Genomic DNA, 18,657 nt, shown 5'->3' with positions numbered 1-18,657 from the left:
ACAAATTCCATTCTGTATTAAATTGCCTATGAACTTTGAAGAATGACCCATGATTACCATTTCATTGAAGGTAGGCCCTGGAGACACAGAATAGATAAGACTTAAGAGTTACTTCCTTCCCATGTTGTCATACTTCTTTCAGCCTTCTCCACTTTTCTCTATACTGCACACATGGGTGGTCCACAGTATTTGATAGTAAATTCAAACTGGAGTAGATATGGGAGGCCCTGGTTTAAAATTTGATGCATAATCTGTTATTGAGTAGATTACCAGAGGTACCTCTGATGCTAGGCACTCTGTAGAGTAACCAGCTGTGTGTGTGTGTGTGTGTGTGTGTGTGTGTGTGTGTTTAGAAAGTTGATGAATGCTGATCTAGGTATTGTCCTGTTATTTAGCAATTATGCCAGTCTCTTTATTCAGTTGGTTGTGCCTCACTTGTGATTGATATTCTAAGCAGGAACTGAATAGAAGCACAAAGAAAGAATTTTAAATCAAATTAAGGCACTTTTATTTGTGAAGGGTAATTGCTGGAAAGACTTAAGGGGCTAGAGCTTCTCCTGATTACATTACGTGGCTGGAAATAATTACATTCAAAATTATTGGGCCAGGGTAAGATTTCAAATAAGTAAACAGTAACAGACCTCTTCTTTTTGAATCTACTTCATATTTGTGTGACTGTAACAGACTTTGGTACCCCTGTTTAACTTGCTGTTTACTTATTTGTATTACTTTCCAGTCTTGTCCAGAATTTTATGCTGAAGTGTTTGTGCCTGTGGAACACAAAGCAGCTGCTCATCTGTATTCTAGAGAAGGTTACTTGCAGAGTATTGCATAACTGCCCGTCTCTTAAGAAGTCAGATGCCAAAAAAACAGAAAGGTTCCTTAGCATAGGAACATCAAACCCTTTTGCCTCAGAAAAATATTTGTTTTGAAGTAGCAATATTGAGCTCTTCATTCTTTTAGATCAAAATATTTTTCTAATCCTGTATAGCTGGGAGAGGGTGTTTCATTTTTTGTTAGTGTCAAGTCCATTAGGTAATGCAGAAAAGTGGTGTCTGTAAGATTTTGGAAGAAAGCCTTTGCACATAAAAGCAGTAAAGCAGCATTTTCCTGTGGAAAAGAGAGAGAGTCTCTCTCCTTCTCTTTAGGAAGTTTTTACAGAAGTAATCCTTGGAGATTATTTTTCTGCATTATGGTCTGTTGCCAAACTATCCAGTCCAAGCCGATGTGAATTTACTCATGTTGCTTGTACACAGCAGGCTTGAAAGGAAAGTAACTGCATACATTTGAATGGTGGGTGTTCTTTTGAAAAAGGTTTTCCTTATGGTGGGGTAGTGGTGTTTCTCCTTGGGGATTGGAGTTCAGTCTTTTGCTCATTCCTTATTGGTAAACACTGTCCTCTTTTCCTGCTCCAATCTCTATTTAAACTATAGTGCTCCTTTTAAAAAAAAAACATTTTCCCTGCCTCTTCAAGACCCTCGTTCACTAAAAAACCTACCTTGTCAGCAGTGCCGTCTCCCCGGCTCTTTCTCAGTGCTCATGTTAATTTCTGAAAAATGATCCCCTCCCCACCATTCCCCCTTAGTCTTTTCCCTTCACCTTCCTTGTGTTCTGGTCATGCTAAATGAACATTGACTAGCATATTGCCACATTTCCATGTCTGCGGCTGCATTCCTGTCGCTCCAGGTTCAGAAAGTGGCATCAGGCACTGCTTCTGAAGCATTTGCCTGATTCTAAAACTCACCAACACCTGGCAATGAAGGTGAGTGTTCTGAAGTCAGTATAGCTGTGCTTACCTGGAGTGGACTAAACATTAAACTTTGGCTGATTTCCTGGGAATAAAATGAATTCCTCCAGAATATAGAGGCAAAGATCTAAAGAAATGTATGTGGAAGAAGCCCATATTATAAAAATCCTGAAAAATAAGTGCTAGTTAAATGTTATAACTATTAATGCCACTGATATAAAGTCCTGCCTGCACTTTTATCTTGACGTTCAAGCTTTAAGTTATCTCAGTTGGTTGACTGGATCTGTACCCTTTTCTGTCTTACAGGTGTTCGTTGTGGACCGAGTGGAAGGAGATAGCTGTTCTCTGAATGAATTTACAGTGACTGGCTCAACATACGCTCCCATAGGAGAAGTGTAAGCTTGATTCTTGCCAGCTGAACCATTTACAGGTCTGGCTGTGTGTGCACAGCAGCACTTAGGGCTCGAATTTAACAGCCTGAAAGAGAAGTGGATAATGTAAAGCGGGACTGAAGTGCAACCTCTTGATTTGTAGATTACCAATTTAAAGCTAATCTTTTGGAATAGTTAATTTTGTGAGGAAATTGCAGGCTTTCCACAAGGTTATTGATATTTCGCCCATCCTAGGGGGAAGAGTGTTATTGGTCTCACTTAATAAGTTATTTACTGTGAGCACTCCAAGCATTATAAATATACTCTAGATCTGTCCTTCAGAATTACATTGTTGTGCTAGAATATATTTCTTATGTGTGCAATCTTTCATTATGAATACTGTTGTGCAGGCTTGTGTTTAAGCACTTGCCTGGCAGCTTATGGGGACAAGGATTTGCATGCAGGTGAGTGAGTAACCTGGTATAGAATGGGTAAAGCACTGTTTCCTCCTTGGAGCCCACCATCACACACCAGGGTGCTAGAGGAAGGACAGACCTCTCCATCTGACCTCTACTGGCTCCCAGAAGGCTAGAATTTATTGTTGTTGTTGTTGTTATTTAATTTGGCAGGCCTATAAAATTACAAGACTGCTATGCTTTCCCTCCTTCAAACCTTAATTTCTCCAAATTGTTCTGAAATGTTATGTTTTTTGAATGTACATATCATATTACCACTTCTCTTATGCCTTTGTCTCTGCTTTCCATATAAAGAAATGTGCACACACTAGTGTCTTTTCAGTTCTTCATAGCTTCAAAGAAAGGCACAGATTGTTAATGTTGAGATGATGACTGGAAAAGACATAACATCTATTGTCATTTCCTAGTTGATGTCTTTGTTTACGTAGAGCCCTTAAGAGGAGCACATGAGGTGTCATGATTCATCAGTTCTTCAGCAAAGCTAATTTCCCCCAAGTAGAGAGAAATCTCAATTAGTTCAGTCTTTATAGTCATTGATGACAAGCTTTTGATGTGAATCAATCCCATGGTGGGCCCTTTCTAAATGTTCTTTGTGTAATATTAATTTCAATTACCCTTGAACAAAATTCACTTAGGGCAAAAGTGAAATACAGCATCTTTAAAGCATGCAGCACACTTGCCTCATTGATCATGTTTCCTTTTCGTATTTGAGTGGGCAAGAAGGAATTCTTAATTAGGACACAGGAACTTTAAAATGCCCATGTTTTAAAAGACTACCTGTAAAAGTGAGTTTATCACATGTCAATGTGATTTATTTATCCCAAGCCCAAGCTGCAGGGGGCGTTCCAGATTTCAGCATATGAAGGATGAGAAAAACATGAACATGCCAGAGAAGGAAGGATCTTAGCCAGTGGTTTCCTCTGATACAGCACAGACATTGGGACTGAAGTCTCACCATCTATTTTTCTCTTGAATATTTTTGACAGGCATAAAGATGAGAAACTGGTCAAATGCAGTCAGTATGATGGTCTTATAGAATTGGCAACAATCTGTGCCCTTTGCAACGATTCTTCTCTGGATTTCAATGAGGTAAGTATCTCCTCCTAATTAAAGAGAGGGAGCAAAATGGTTGCTGTTGCTCTCCACGTTAGAAAGGGATGCAGCACGAGTGTCAAGGTACATTCCTCCCATCCTCTTTGATTAAGGGTATTTATCTGTTCACAGGAACAGATACTTTCCCTCAAGGGTGTGTTTGTTTAGTCTTTTATGCACCTCTTTTCCAGCAGTTGTGTCCAAGACGAATTGCTCAGTTGTTTTCGGTTATTAAATCTGTACAAATAGATAGCAAACGAAATAAATAAATAAAAGTATACAGCAAATGAGTGGGACGTGGGTGGCGCTGTGGGTAAAACCTCAGCACCTAGGACTTGCCGATCACATGGTCGGCGGTTTGAATCCCCACGGTGGGGTGCGCTCCCGTCGTTCGGTCCCAGCGCCTGCCAACCTAGCAGTTCGAAAGCACCCCCGGGTGCAAGTAGATAAATAGGGACCGCTTACCAGCGGGAAGGTAAACGGCGTTCCGTGTGCTGCGCTGGCTCGCCAGATGCAGCTTCTCACGCTGGCCACGTGACCCGGAAGTGTCTGCGGACAGCGCTGGCTCCCGGCCTCTAGAGTGAGATGAGCGCACAACCCTAGAGTCTGGCAAGACTGGCCTGTACAGGCAGGGGTACCTTTACCTTTACTATACAGCGAATGAAATAACAATTCAGCAGCAAGATATCCAAACCAAGGCATCAAGTTAAAACAACTAAAAACAGCCACAGACTGAAATAATCAGATTTTAATGTTGCATCAAAATATCAACAATGTAGGTCTTGACCAGACATCCCCACTAAGGGAATTTAAGAAGTGGGGTTGCCACAATACAACATTTTTATACTTTTCTGATAGATGCATTTCTGACACCTGTAAAAGAAGCCTTGTGTGCATATCTACTATCTAGGTATTTTCCTGAATCCTGTGAAAAGTGACTGTGCCTGCACCAGTTAGTTTTTCATGATCTGGGAAACGTATAGTTTTATCTTGGCGCTGAAGAGCCTTGGTGTTGTATGAAACAAAATGTTGAATTTAATTTTTTTTCATGCATACATGAATTCATACAAAGGACTCAATGACAGGTATGAGAGCACCTAAGTCTGAAGCTAAACAGGTGTGAACTTGAACAGTCCCTTGAATTAGTATGGAAGCTCCATTTTACAGCCATATGGCGGCTTTGCATCGAGCGGGAGTGCAGGAGTAAGGAAAAATATGGGGAAAGAAGGCTGGAAGAAAGAGGCACTGTACACATGGTTGGTTATACAATATTAGCTTGAAAAAGCACTTCCATAATGAGTGCTGGTTGAGATGCACCTTTAAAATAGTTAGGCAGAACACTAAATAAGGGACAGTCAAGGGAAGTGGGCTTTTGAGACAAGGTAGTGCATTCTTCTAATTAACAAATAGGTTTTCCGATGCTGAGCCTGTGCTGATAGTCCCCATACCAACTGCAAAGAATGTGACTTACGCAAACCAGATAAAAGACAGTGACCTTTTTGGTGCTGAGCAGGACAGAGGAAGGTAAAAGAGGTTTGGATAAAGGAGCATAAATAATAGGCAAGGGTTAACATAGCAGAACATGCAGGACAGTTATGCTTCTTTGGGTTGTTTATACAAAAGTTGATCTAGAAGGAAGTAACTTGATAGATGCAGTGGGGAGAAAGGTCACAGACATGAGTGGAAGAAGTCAAAGTGTAGGGCTGCAGAGTGAATCAAGAGAAAGTAGTAGACTGCCGGGAATGAAACCCTTAGAAACTAGGACTTGAAGTGTCATTAGAAAGTATGGACAAGTATGAGTAAACACTTGAAAGGGCTGGTGTGGCTTAGACTTGCGTTCTCACTGTGCCAGTCTACTTACTGCTACAAAATGGGGGCCTCTTATGGCACTTAAGGTACAAATGCAAGTCAAGGTAAGCCCCCCCTCCCCCCCGCCCAGTAGGTCTTCGTGTGCTGGAAAAGGAAGCAGTAATTGGTACAGTACAAAAATATATTTTCAATAAAATCCATTATTGCATAAATAGATTTTATTACAAATTCTGGTTTTGTTTTCATTTTAAATAAGAATTTTTGGATGTCTGTTATCAAGAAGACTCCCAAAATATGTAAGTGATAGGCAAACTGTGATACTAATCATGCTAATAACATTTTTGTTAAAGGCTAAAGGAGTGTATGAAAAGGTTGGTGAAGCCACAGAGACTGCCCTCACGTGTCTGGTGGAGAAGATGAATGTGTTTGACACAGAGTTGAAAGGACTGTCCAGAATTGAACGGGCAAACGCTTGCAACTCGGTCAGTACTTCTGAAATAATACACATCAGAGAACCAAGTGAAACTCTTCTCCTTTCATACAGGTTTATCGCACTGCACTTCTGACTTCTCCATCTTCCCACCTCCTTTCTGCAGGTGATAAAGCAACTCATGAAGAAAGAGTTCACCCTTGAATTCTCAAGGGATAGAAAGTCCATGTCAGTGTACTGCACTCCAAACAAGCCCAGCCGGACTACTATGAGCAAGATGTTCGTTAAGGCAAGTATGCTTCATGGAAGCAGGCGGTTGTACTTAGCTACAAGGCAGCATGGCTCTTGAAGTTGTGCCAGAACAAAATTGCAGTGGCGTCTCAAAAAATAAATCTGTGCTTAGTAGTATTCGACCCCTGCAGTTGAGTGAGCTACTTTAATTTAATTTTATTTTTTTCCCTTGATGGCTTTGTGGTGTGAAGGCAAGTGATTGTGATTCTGATCTTTCCTGGAAGGCTAATTGGCTCCCACTTTGTGGTCCTGCAGGGTGCCCCCGAAGGAGTAATTGACAGGTGTACACACATCCGGGTTGGAAGCACTAAAGTGCCATTGACACCAGGAATTAAGCAGAAGATCATGAGCGTCATCCGAGAGTGGGGCACAGGCCGAGATACCCTGCGCTGCTTGGCTTTAGCAACACACGACAATCCACCAAGAAGGGAAGACATGAAATTAGAGGATTCTGCAAATTTCATTACTTACGAGGTTGGTTTACTGTCAAATTGCAGCTTGAGGAGAATGGCAGAAGTTTCCTCAAACAAAGTGAGTTTTGTCTTTGGATGGAAACACCAAGTGAGCCACTCGGAGCTCCTTGGAGGAAGGGATGTAGCTGATGTTAGTTTGTAACATTTTGCATCTCCATCCTAGTCCCATCCTAGTATATTGTGCATTTATCACTAGGCATCCTGGGTAGTGTTCATGCCCTTGCAACTAACACAGCTGGTGATAAACACCCACCTAATCCTAGGCTACAAAAATTTACCTAGGGCTGTCTAGTCTCCATTCCTTACCTATAGAATGGGAACAGTAGCAACTGACCTCTGTGGATTGTTGGGAAGATGAACAAATTAAAACAAAAATGCTGTGCAAGCAGTAATAGCAGTGCCTTTTTCCTAGAAAAATAGGTACTCATCATGAAGTTGTTACAGTAAGTGCCACACTCTTTAACCAAAAAAAGAGGCTTCAGTACTTTGTACCCTTGAGTACCCCCTCAAAAAAAACCCTGACAAGTAATAGTATAACAATGGTAAAAGACATATTAGTTCTGTTCAGCAACTTAAGAATGTGTGCCTTTTACCTTGTTACTGGGAAATCTGAATGCTTAATGAGGTTTATTCTTGTTTCAGACCAATTTGACATTTGTTGGCTGTGTGGGGATGCTGGATCCCCCACGAATTGAAGTGGCATCATCCATAAAGTTATGCCGGCAAGCTGGTATTCGTGTGATTATGATAACAGGGGACAACAAGGGGACAGCAGTGGCCATCTGTCGTCGTATTGGCATCTTTGGGGAAGAAGAAGATGTCACCACGAGAGCCTTTACAGGGCGTGAGTTTGATGAACTTTCCCTGGCTGCCCAGAGGGACGCTTGCCTAAACGCTCGCTGCTTTGCCCGTGTGGAGCCTTCCCATAAGTCTAAGATTGTTGAGTTTCTCCAGTCTTTTGATGAGATCACAGCTATGGTAAGTGTGAGAGGTGGGGCATTAGATAGGCGGCAACTTCTTGTGTAGAGAAAGATATGTGTACTAGTTGAAGGGAGGGGTCTTTATGCAGTTGCATTTTACGGAGGTTCCAAACAGTTCTCTCCCAGCATGAAGATGCAGAATAGGCTAGAATGTACATTAGTCTGCCCTAACTTGCTGCCAAGTTATCAGATGATGAAGATGGGGCTGTGCTTGGAACCAGTTCTGCTGTATGCTGGCGCAATGGGCTGTGTCAGTGCCCGCTTTTCAAACTTTCTCTTTCAGACTGGAGATGGTGTAAATGATGCCCCAGCACTGAAGAAAGCAGAGATTGGCATTGCTATGGGGTCAGGCACCGCGGTGGCAAAAACAGCTTCAGAAATGGTGCTGGCTGATGACAACTTTTCGACCATTGTAGCAGCTGTGGAAGAGGGACGTGCAATCTACAATAACATGAAACAATTCATTCGCTACCTCATCTCCTCCAATGTCGGAGAGGTCGTATGGTAGGTGTGCCAAGCAGTCTCAACTCCCCTCAAGAACTGCACAAGTGAACTTTGTTGATATAAATGGAGCTGGTCTGGCCTCCTGGGACAAATTCAATCCAGAGGTGGCTGACAAGCGACTTAGGGAACCTTTCCCGTCCCCCCTTAAGCAGAAGAAAATGTCAGAGGATGGATTTGGTTAGTGGCAACTCAGCTCTGGACAGTTTGTTAGCAAAGACCATAGATATGCCAAACCAGAGAGCTTTTAAGTGCAAACTAGGGCTTTAAGTGTAACAATGTATTCTTCAAAACCACCTCTGCTGTTTTGGGTAATGAAAGAGTGATTTGCAAAGACACACTGAATGTCCCTAGTTACCAACGACTATCATTCTCATTCCACTTTCAATGCAGCACCCAAGTTCTCCTTTCCATAGGCTGCATAGGACTTGCCTTGGTTGTCAAATAGCGTCAAGAACTGTTAGGATTGCAGCTAATTTGAATACTTGACTCTTAAATAGTTGTAACCCAGTTTCCTCTCATGCTGTGAAAACCCTAAGTACAACATATCCATTAAATCCTTCAGTTAACATGATTAATCTTACTTCTGCTCTTTTTTTGACAGTATCTTCCTGACTGCTGCCTTGGGTTTCCCTGAAGCTTTAATTCCTGTGCAGCTGTTGTGGGTAAACCTTGTGACTGATGGACTCCCTGCCACTGCTCTGGGATTCAACCCCCCTGATCTTGACATCATGGACAAACCACCTCGTAATCCCAAAGAGCCCTTGATCTCTGGGTGGCTCTTCTTCCGCTACTTGGCCATTGGATGTGAGTGTTGATTTTGGATTTGCAAACCCCTGGATAGAACAAGAGGTTTTCTGCTTTCCCCCTTCCCTCATTCCCAGTACCTCCCTGTTCCCTTCCCTTCTCCTCTTGGCTCTTGCACAAGTGAGTCCAATTAGGGCAGCAGCATGGCATCAGCATTGCAATTTGGCCGAATGGTAGAAGTTAGCTTAAAGGTACTGAAACTTGTTATCACATGCTATTGCTGCATCCTTTCCTCCTCGCCTTCCTTTCTCTTGGCAATTGCAAATCTTGCAGAAGATGACTGCAAAGTGCCACTTGGACCAGTGTCTCAAACTTGGGTCACCAGCTGTTGTTGGACTACAACTTTCATCATCCCTAGCTAGCAGGACCAGTGGTCAGGGGTGATAGGAGTTGTAGTCCAACAACAGCTGGGGACCCAAGTTTGAGAAACTCACTTTGGACAGTTTACCTACCAAGATAATTCTACTTCTTAACTCTCCATTTTAACTAAGCACCCAAAATGTTTTCTTAAAGCTGGCATTGCCTTGGATTGAATTATCTGATAAAATAATTTGTGTGTGTGTGTTTGTAGAAGAGTTAACTTCTGTTAGGCAGGTTTTCAGAGGGGAAAGTGTAAGTGTGTCTTGCACAGAGCTCCGGCCCCATCTCTGGGTCTGTTTTTAAATGAGATATGTGGTGCTGGAAAGAATCCAGTTGTGGTTACTTGGCATTCAAGATATGAGCATGGATAGCAATTGCAGGAAATGGGCAAGGGTTACACAGTAACCTATTGTACAGAGGAGAGAAAGTTCAGGTGAGGTGAGCAGGCAATACAGTTGGCCCATTATTCAGCCTAGAAAGAACTAAAATTATTTATCCCCCCCCCCCCTTAAGGCTACGTTGGAGCTGCTACGGTGGGAGCTGCTGCTTGGTGGTTTATTGCTGCTGATGGTGGCCCAAGAATTACCTACTACCAGCTGGTAATATATTCTCAATATTTCAACATTAGCATTTTTGGAATAAGGCTTACATTTTTGTAGTGCTGTTGGCTAACTATGGTGTTTAAGTGGAATGCACTGGTATATTTGCAAAATAACACGTTCTTATCTTTGGAAAGATCTTACACATGTCAAAAAACTAATTCCTGCTTAAAATAAAGATCAGATTAGAGTGTTTAAGAAAAGCTTTGGTTTGTTCAACATTATAGCTGAACAACAAGAAGAATTATAATGATGGTTGATAGCACAAGAGTATTTTGATGAGCTGCAGCCGGGGGACGAGGAGCAGTAATGCCATGACACTAACTTGTATTTGTGTTCACATTTTGCAGAGCCATTTTCTGCAGTGCAAAGAGGACAATCCAGATTTTGAAGGTGTTGACTGTGTGGTCTTTGAGTCTCCATACCCTATGACAATGGCACTTTCCGTCTTGGTCACTATAGAGATGTGTAATGCACTCAACAGGTTGGTGTGCTTGAAATGGATGCTTTCATGTGCCGTGTGTTGGTGATGTGATGGGAGCTCTAGATTGCATCATGCTATTTGAAGAACTTGCCTTGACTGCAGAAGTTCTGCATTTGGGTGATTTTCACTGTGTTTCTGGAATTCAGTGACTTTAGGGATTCAGCTACTTTTACTTTTTTTAACAATGGATTTAAATAAATCAATGAAGGAGCAGTACACAAGATGGGGCAGAAGAAGTAGCTTTTTCATCTGCAGAAACTGAAGAGAAATATTGCCTGTCTTAAGCTTCACAGGACATCTGTCTCAGCACTGTCAGAAGCATTGCAACGTTAGACAGGCTTGATCCAGTGTAATGTAGATATATGGAGCAGGGTCTGGGTCAGCAGTTTTTGCAGAACATTGGTAGGGAGCTATTAAAGCAGGTGGACCTTTCACTGGAGAGCTGCTGATGGGTTGTGGGCACTAGGAGAAATGCCTTGTGCTGTAGCACATGCATGCACTTGGTATCATGGCAGCCAGAACTGGAAAAACCAAAAGAAGCCCCCTGCATTAAGAGTTTTTAAAGCTAGTGGAAGGGGAAAGTAGAATGGCAGACTCTCTGAGCCTGCCGAAGATAAGAGCTGGTGAAGTGCAGTGGCTTTGAGCAGGAGCTGTGAGCCCTGGGTCAAGTCACACATAGATGGCCTTTAGGCAAGCTGCTGTGAACTGTGAAGCTTTATGTACGCCTTCATTCTTTTTTTCAGCCTGTCAGAGAACCAGTCCTTGTTGCGGATGCCTCCTTGGGAGAACGTCTGGCTGCTGGGTTCCATTTGCTTGTCCATGTCTCTTCACTTCCTTATCCTCTATGTGGAGCCACTGCCAGTAAGTTTGCCTAGCTCATGTTCCAGGACAAGTCTTGAGCCGAGCAAGAAAAGCTCTTGGTCATCCCCAGCTCTCTTGCCCCTCAGCTCAGTCAAAAGGCTTCACCAATAATGTTATTTCTCTTCCATTCCCCAGCTGATCTTCCAGATCACACCTCTGAATCTGACCCAGTGGCTGATGGTGTTGAAAATCTCGCTGCCTGTCATCCTGCTGGACGAGACACTTAAATTTGTGGCCCGTAACTACCTAGAGCCTGGTAAAGATAGTGTGCCGCCTGCCACCAAGCCACACTCTTTGTCTGCATGCACCGAAGGGATTTCCTGGCCGTTTGTGTTCATTACCCTACCCTTGATGATTTGGCTGTATAGCACAGACACTAACTTTAGCGACATGTTCTTGTCTTGACCTGAAGAGATAACAGATTGACAGAGAGATGTTTAACTTAAATCAATTTTTTTATTGTTTAAAGCAATTGTCTTATTCTGCTGAATTTTCACATGAACATATTTGCCGGTGTCTGAGGTTCCATATTCTATGCCAGCCCTTCCCCATCCCGGCGCCCTCCAGATACCTGCTGTTACAACTCCCATCAGCCACAGCCAGCCCACCTGTGCTTGCTAGGCCCAATGGGAGTTGTACCCCAGACACCTGGGAGGGGCACCAGGTTGTGGAAGGGCTGATCTAGACGTTTTGGGTTTTTTCTTTTACTTCCCCTGACCCGACTCCAGTGGGGGAGTAGCATTTCTCCCCACCCCCTTTTATACACATCTAGGGTGTCCATTGACATGTACAGAGAAATTTAACACTATTTTATGCAAATATTTTTTGTAGAGGAGAAGCATGTACAGTGTTCTGTTTAATAGTCAACTCATCCTTGTAAAAACAAACAAAAAAAGTGCTTTGCGGGGGGAGTGCCAGTGGACACTATATTGAGCAAACTGTAATTGGTAGCAGATTTTAGGGAATGAATGTTTTTGTGTGTGTTTTCTTAAACTAAAAAGCATGCAATTGTTTATGTCTTCTGCATGGTCACCTAATCTTAATTTGTCATTCAGTTGGTTTTTTTCTGCACTGGGCAGATGTATACTGCTACCTCAGTATCTACCCCCCTTTTTTTGCCCTTTCCAATATTTTTAAATAACAACGGAATCTTGTTTACACCTGTATTTGTAAGAGGTATGCTTATTTTTGCTGGTGCAGAAAATACCACTCCAGGGGCAACCTATTACTGTTCTCCTCCTCAACCCCCCCATCACATGTAGATTTTTTTTTAAAAAAAATATTATTTATTTAAATATCTTATGTATTTTTATTGTAACAGCATTTTCACCAGCATTGCCCACTTTGGGATGGTGGGGGAGAAGCAGGAAAGGTAAAAGGCTACCTGGATAGACTTCAGGCAAAGCAAAAAATAAAAAAATAAACTTTTTAATTGAGAAAATTTTGTTTCTCATTTCATTTATACCTTGGAGGCTGCTCCATTTTAATTAGCAAAATCCATGCGTCAATATTTTTTGTGTTCTTTTTTTTTAAAGTGGGGGCATTCATAATGGGACCTGGAAACAAAGGACTTGCGTTTGCACAGCTGGAGTTCTCACAGGGTCTTTTTTTTGGTTAGGTCTCTTAACTCTCAGTGCCACATCTTGGGATATAGTCTGCTGGCCACATCTTACCCTGAAGTGGCAAAGTAACAAATTTGTGTGTGCGTGTGCGTGTGCGTGTTACGTCTCTGTGTGTGTTTTTGTAAAATCTGTAAATACCACATGACCAAATGAACATATTGTATAGAACTATTTTTATTTTTAATGTGGCACTAACCACCATCATTCTATTGCGATAAATGTTACCGCATGTTGTGTTCCCCCCCCCTCCAAATTGAGTCCTGTATCAACAATGTGTAAGTTCATTAACAGTCCTAACTGTGTGGTGTTTCTCTCCAATGCCTTCCAACATCCATCGACTGAAGTGAGTATCTCTCTTCCATTTCACCATTCCAGTGGTGATGTGCTGTGTTAAAAAAAAGATAGCATATGCTGTATACATGTCAAAGAATAAATGCTAATTTTCCCTTCATTCCATGCTGCGTTTTGTCAGATATTCTGCTGTGCTACATTATTATCACCGCTCTTCACATTCTGCCTCCAGTATCATAAGGCTCAGGTGTCTTGAAGAACAAGCATATTTTGCGCCCCCAATTTCTATCGGGTTAAATCTTTAGAACTAAGCTAGCAAGACCTGTGCCCTGAAAGTATTAGAGAATTAACAGTGTTTCCCCTTCCTAAATTCACATTAAACTCTTCCTTCGCAACCGTCAGCACCTCCAGGGTGGCTTTGCTGCAGTGGAAGCTTTTTTAGAGAATCTAATCTATCTTCCCCACATCTCAAAAGTAATAGGCATCCTTGAACATGGGTCCCAATTAGCAGCTTGTAGTTTTCATACTGTACTTGGACTTCTTTGTTTTGTTATAAAGTGTCATGAACCATTCCAGATAACAGGTATTAACTTCAGAAGGCCAAAGGTCTTCCAGTTACATTCTCTCAGGTATTGTGTTTGTAACAAAACAGTATCTTAATAGTTCTCAGTGAGTAGAGACTCTTCTTGTGTCCCACAAAAACAGCAACGGAGCAGTCAAATGAACATAACACGGTTGAATGCTGAGGGACTGGGTGACATGTTCTGTCAAAACGGCAGATAGCATGCTGGCTTTGCAGTGTTTTTCAGGCACCTGCTAGGGCACTCTTCGTTTAGGAGTTGCTTGGCAGGGACTCGATGGCCCTTGTGGTCTCTTCCAACTCTATGATTCTATGGATTAAAATTTGGCAAGAGTCCTTTGAAGAGTCTGTGACTAGCACAGAATGCTTAGTGATGGCTAAGCTCAAAATGCTCTGGGGTGTAAAGTGAAATCCCTTTCTGCAGATGGAAGGTTTCACTAGCAGACACATTAAAAATGAGAACCTTGCAACTCAGGAGTGTGTTTGGAGCACAGCAGTAAGCAGCCTTCTTAGGCAAAGTTTTCATGTCATCCTAAATCTAGACTCTAGTGCTGACCTTAGTGCACATGCTATCTCCACACCCCCTTGCCTTGGTCTGGTTTTGCCACTTGGAAATGGAAAGTATGCCCGATATTATCAGTGCAGGCTGACTTCTGTGACAGGGATAGCTAATCTGTGACCTGCCAGATATTGCTGGACTACAACTCTGTCTCTGACCATTCTCTGCTACTCATTGGGGCTAAAAACACTACCAAAGGTAGCTCAGTTAAGTAGAGCATGGTGCTGATAATGCCAAGGTTGCCCATTTGATCCCTGTACAGGATAGCTACACACCCCTATGTTGCAGGGGGTTGGACTAAATGATCTTTGGAGCCCCTTCCAACTCATTGGGCCTAATGGAAGCTGGGAGTCAAACAGCATCTTCAAGGCCACTGATTAGCCATTCATAGGCAGGCCCAGAAGCATCAGCTTCTGGCTTCTTGACACCTGCACCATAGATTGGCCATATTCTGTCTAGCTGCAGGTCTCTGGTTTCCTTCAGCTATTCTTCCCTTGCTCCTCACAAAAGTGAACACAAAGACAGCCCCAATGTATCTCAGTATTTTATTTAACATTCTCAAAGTAAAAGAGTACAGGTCCCTTCCTTGATGGGGTTATAATCTCAGATTTGACAGGAGGGGGGTTGGAGCAGAGAAACCTCTTTCTCAGTTACATGGATTTAGGAGGACTAAGCAGGTATGCCAAAGACCTCACAGGAGGCTGGAGGGGGTTTTGAAGAGGAAGCAAGAAATGGCATTGTGCAAATGTTCTAGGAAGCAGCATCACCCATGAAGGTCTGGAAGGGAGAAAGAGCAGAGTTAAGAGGAAGCTAAAACTTTCAGAGGTCCCTTACTAAACACTAAGCATATTTGGAGAACAAGAATCATGAATGTCTGGACTCTTATGTGTGTGAATGTACACATGAGAAGCCCAGCTTAACCAAATGAAAATCGAAACCACGGTGGAAGTCCCTATTTCAGTTATTCATCTTTACAAGTGGCAGTGAGCTTGGACGATGCTGGTGGCAGAGGCTGGTGGCAGTTGGAATGCCAGCCACATTTGAAGGGCTACACAGGTAAGGAAGGGCAGGTTACCAAAACTGCTGTTTCTGAAAAGCAGTGGAGCAGACCAGTAACTTTCAAGCCCACTTGTAAGAGGGTTCTTGCATGGATATCCATTTAGCCCAACAACTTGGAGTGTTTGTGAAGGTAGACAGTTCTTTAATTTTTTTATTTAAAAAATATGTTGTGTTTTGATCTGGCTTCCATTTCTCACTGTGCTTTTCAGTTGGTTTAGACTGTTCTTGTCTCAGTGTTTCTCACCCAGATGAGGAGACATCTGTATAGGGCAGTGACACAGAAACCTGTGACCATCCCAGTGGTGTCAGACTTCAAATCCCAACAGTCCCAACCACTATGGTCAAAGGGGAAGATGGGAGTTGAGGTCCAACCACATAGGATAGGCACGGCTGGGGTAGATGAGTCAATAGTCTGATTGGTATAGGATAGCTTCAACGTTAATCTCTGAAGCACAGCTCCAGCACACTAGACTTGCTCCTTCGTCTCTCATCGCCCTTTTAACTGAATTAGGGAGATAATAAGACATACATTTGTGGTATAGTAAGCCATCTAATTAAATGATATTTGCAATTCACAGTGCCAGTTATGGTAAGCAATATATTTCCCCAAGGGAAGCATACATTCTGCCAGGAGGTGAAGCCTTGTAAGATGGCTAGTCATCAACTTTTCCATTAGTGCAAGGAATTAGTGAAGCTTTTTCAAAGTGCTTTGAACCTTGCAGTGACCCCTTTGGAAAGGGGCAGTGGGTGCCTTCCCCTTCTCACTGAATAAGGAGTTGTTGTCTTTCCAAGCAGAACTTAACCCTAAAGCTCTTAACTCTTAAAGCCCAGTGCCACCTTCGGTGGTTCTCACACCACCATGGGTTGGGTGAATATGGTAACTTTTCTAAGGCCATCCAGTAAGCTTAGAATTGAACCTGTGGCTCTAATGTTAAGAACCTGATGGAGCAGAGTCACAATTCAGGGAGGACATACTTTTCCTCCATAGGATCCCAGGTTCAATTAAAGCCCCCTCAGGTGCAGCAACGATGGGAAACACCTTTGCTTGAAACCTTGTACAGATGCTGCCAGTTGAGGTTGACCAGCCTTCCTCCAACCTGGTGCCTTCTGGGTGATGTTGGATTTCACAGCTCACCGTCCGCCCCAGCCAACATGGCCCGTGGGCAGTGGGGATGGGAGTAGCAATCCACAAAGCATCTGGAGGAGACCTTTGATTAATAACTTGACTTAGTCCACAGCATTTTGGGGTGAAGCTTTCTTCTCTGATAAACATTCAACAATTTAGATGTTAAAATAATGGCCAAATATTTTCTCCCCATTTGTTTACCAGTACAAGTGGTGTCTCAAATCAACAGAGGATTTTTTTATTGTTTAAACTGAATGCAAAGCAGCTTTGTGGCAATTCGCTTTATTTTTTTAAGCTGTGGTTTCGCTTAAATTAGTGCTTAATAATGGGGAATCTTAACTCTGTGGTGATAAAATGCAGTACAGCAGTTCTAGTGTCTCCCAAGGACGCAGCCAATAAGAGGCTTGAACGATGATGAGCAAACTGGATGGGTGAGGCGTAGCTAAAAACAGCCCAAGTTGTCTGTCCTTGCACCTGTCTTGTTTTACTTTTTGCACTTCTTAACCATCGTTTCCCTAATTTCTGCTTATTGCATTAAAACAAACAATAATAATGAAACACTAACACAGAGAGTAAAAAGATCTGCATATTTTCTAACACAAACACTGTGGGACAGGGCACTGCAGTTGTACAATAACTGAGTTGAAAATTGCTATAGAACAGCAGAAGCAAATAGGGCAGGGGCTGAATCATGATGCAAGCTTCGTTCTGGACAAGGCAGGTGTAAGGATTTGGGGCACATGCCCAGGGCACCAATTGGCACAAAATGTCCACGTGTAATGGAGCTGGCCAACCAGGCAATGCACCAGCGATGTTGGTGTGTCTTCAACCAGCCTCCACCTGCCAGCCCTCTTACTCAAAGAAAACCAGGGGGGGCCTGGTTGTCAGCTTCCTCCTCCTTAGTCTCAGTGTTGACGTTGCAGAACTCAGCTGTGAAGAGGAGGAAGGGGGCAAAATGAGAATGAGTTGGTGCTGTCTGTCATTGGCTCATGCAGAGGCCATCGCTGGCTCTAGTTCCCCCTATTGTTGGGGGTTTCTGCCTTCCATTCTGCCAGCCATCAATGTCCACATGTTAACTCTGGGCAAATAAAGTTGGTGGGTGGGGTCTCAACAGGACTCTGCCTTGTAAACAATCTCTTTTGAAATTAAAAGAAACGAAAAGGGCAGGAGGTGTGTCACCCTCCCCCATCCCTGACACCCCCTCTCCTGGTTCTTGTATGTCTCCATGAGCACAAGGCTGGCGTGCCAGTGGTTCTGGTGGCAAAGCTTTTCTGGAAGGAAGGTTTCAGCAGATGGACTAGCCCTGCAGCCTTTATGTTGTCTCACCTTTTTAGTGTATTTGGGGGGTCAGGGAGAGACAGGCTAGGGAAATAGCTTAATTCCTTATTGTACCTATTTCCTTTTAATAATTTCCAAGGTACCAGTTGCATTGCAAACTACTGGGGCATCCTAGACATCCTATGCTAAGGGGACTTGCTGGTTAAAGACCTCCACAAAATACCACAAAATTATTAGAAATTGAGAGAAAGTTTACAAACAAACATGGAATGAGAAGCAGTGCTGTTGCCTGGGGAGAATCTGAAAGGGAGACTGGTTGGATGGGCAGCCAGACTGACCTGTTTGCTAGGTGGAAATACGTAAAGGAAGCAAAAATGGACTAAGAGAACCACTTCTCTTTTTGCTGCAAAGTTAATTACACACTAGGAAATTGAATGGTAGGAATTTGTTAGGGCCTAAGAGCTCCAACATGCTGTGGCTAATCTGTAACTCTTAATTCACCGCAGACAAGCCATTAACAGCCAACAAGTGATGAGAAAGGATGTGTGAACATATTTTGGTTACTCGTCAGGGCTTTGGCAACAGCATTTTTTTCTCACCTCACTAAAGGTTTGGGAGGGAAGGGCTTGTGGAAGGGATGGGAAGCATTCAGAGGCTGTTGGACCACAGCTCCCTTCCTCCTTGGGCACTGGCCAGGCTGGCTGGAGCTGATGGGAGTTGGAGTACAATAGTATCTGGCAAGGCCGCAGGTCCCCCATCTTAGACTTAACAGTGAAAGGGAAATTTGTCCCTGTGTCCTGCAGTCACAGTACCTTTAGTCTCCCTTGTACAACAGCTACTAAATAAAAAGATTTGGCAGTT

The 18,657-nt window shown here is 43.0% G+C and overlaps 1 protein-coding gene across 3 annotated transcripts in view; it reads left to right on the top strand.

The window, feature by feature from the left end:
- The window catches only part of ATP2A2 (ATPase sarcoplasmic/endoplasmic reticulum Ca2+ transporting 2), a 54,225-nt gene that overhangs the window by 34,380 nt on the left and 1,188 nt on the right, over positions 1-18,657 (top strand). The window contains exons 9-20 of one of the 3 annotated variants that reach the window (XR_014558994.1): positions 2,054-2,142; positions 3,581-3,683; positions 5,846-5,977; positions 6,092-6,214; positions 6,472-6,690; positions 7,332-7,667; positions 7,953-8,173; positions 8,775-8,977; positions 9,851-9,936; positions 10,287-10,420; positions 11,164-11,281; positions 11,417-13,246. Coding sequence is in view for 2 of the 3 variants with exons in the window: in XM_083717010.1 (XP_083573136.1) it covers positions 2,054-2,142; positions 3,581-3,683; positions 5,846-5,977; positions 6,092-6,214; positions 6,472-6,690; positions 7,332-7,667; positions 7,953-8,173; positions 8,775-8,977; positions 9,851-9,936; positions 10,287-10,420; positions 11,164-11,281; positions 11,417-11,686 (2,034 nt within the window). In the remaining variant the exon portion in view is untranslated. Of the gene's footprint in view, positions 1-2,053; positions 2,143-3,580; positions 3,684-5,845; positions 5,978-6,091; positions 6,215-6,471; positions 6,691-7,331; positions 7,668-7,952; positions 8,174-8,774; positions 8,978-9,850; positions 9,937-10,286; positions 10,421-11,163; positions 11,282-11,416; positions 13,355-18,657 lie in introns of those variants that run through there. The other 2 variants (XM_083717011.1, XM_083717010.1) reach the window with 2 other exon arrangements.

This window comes from Podarcis gaigeae (genome assembly GCF_964106915.1).
Source record: "Podarcis gaigeae genome assembly, chromosome: 16".
In the NCBI taxonomy this organism is placed as follows: domain Eukaryota; kingdom Metazoa; phylum Chordata; class Lepidosauria; order Squamata; family Lacertidae; genus Podarcis; species Podarcis gaigeae.
The sequence above is the reverse complement of the archived record's forward strand: the minus strand, read 5'-3'. Positions and strand labels throughout refer to the sequence as shown.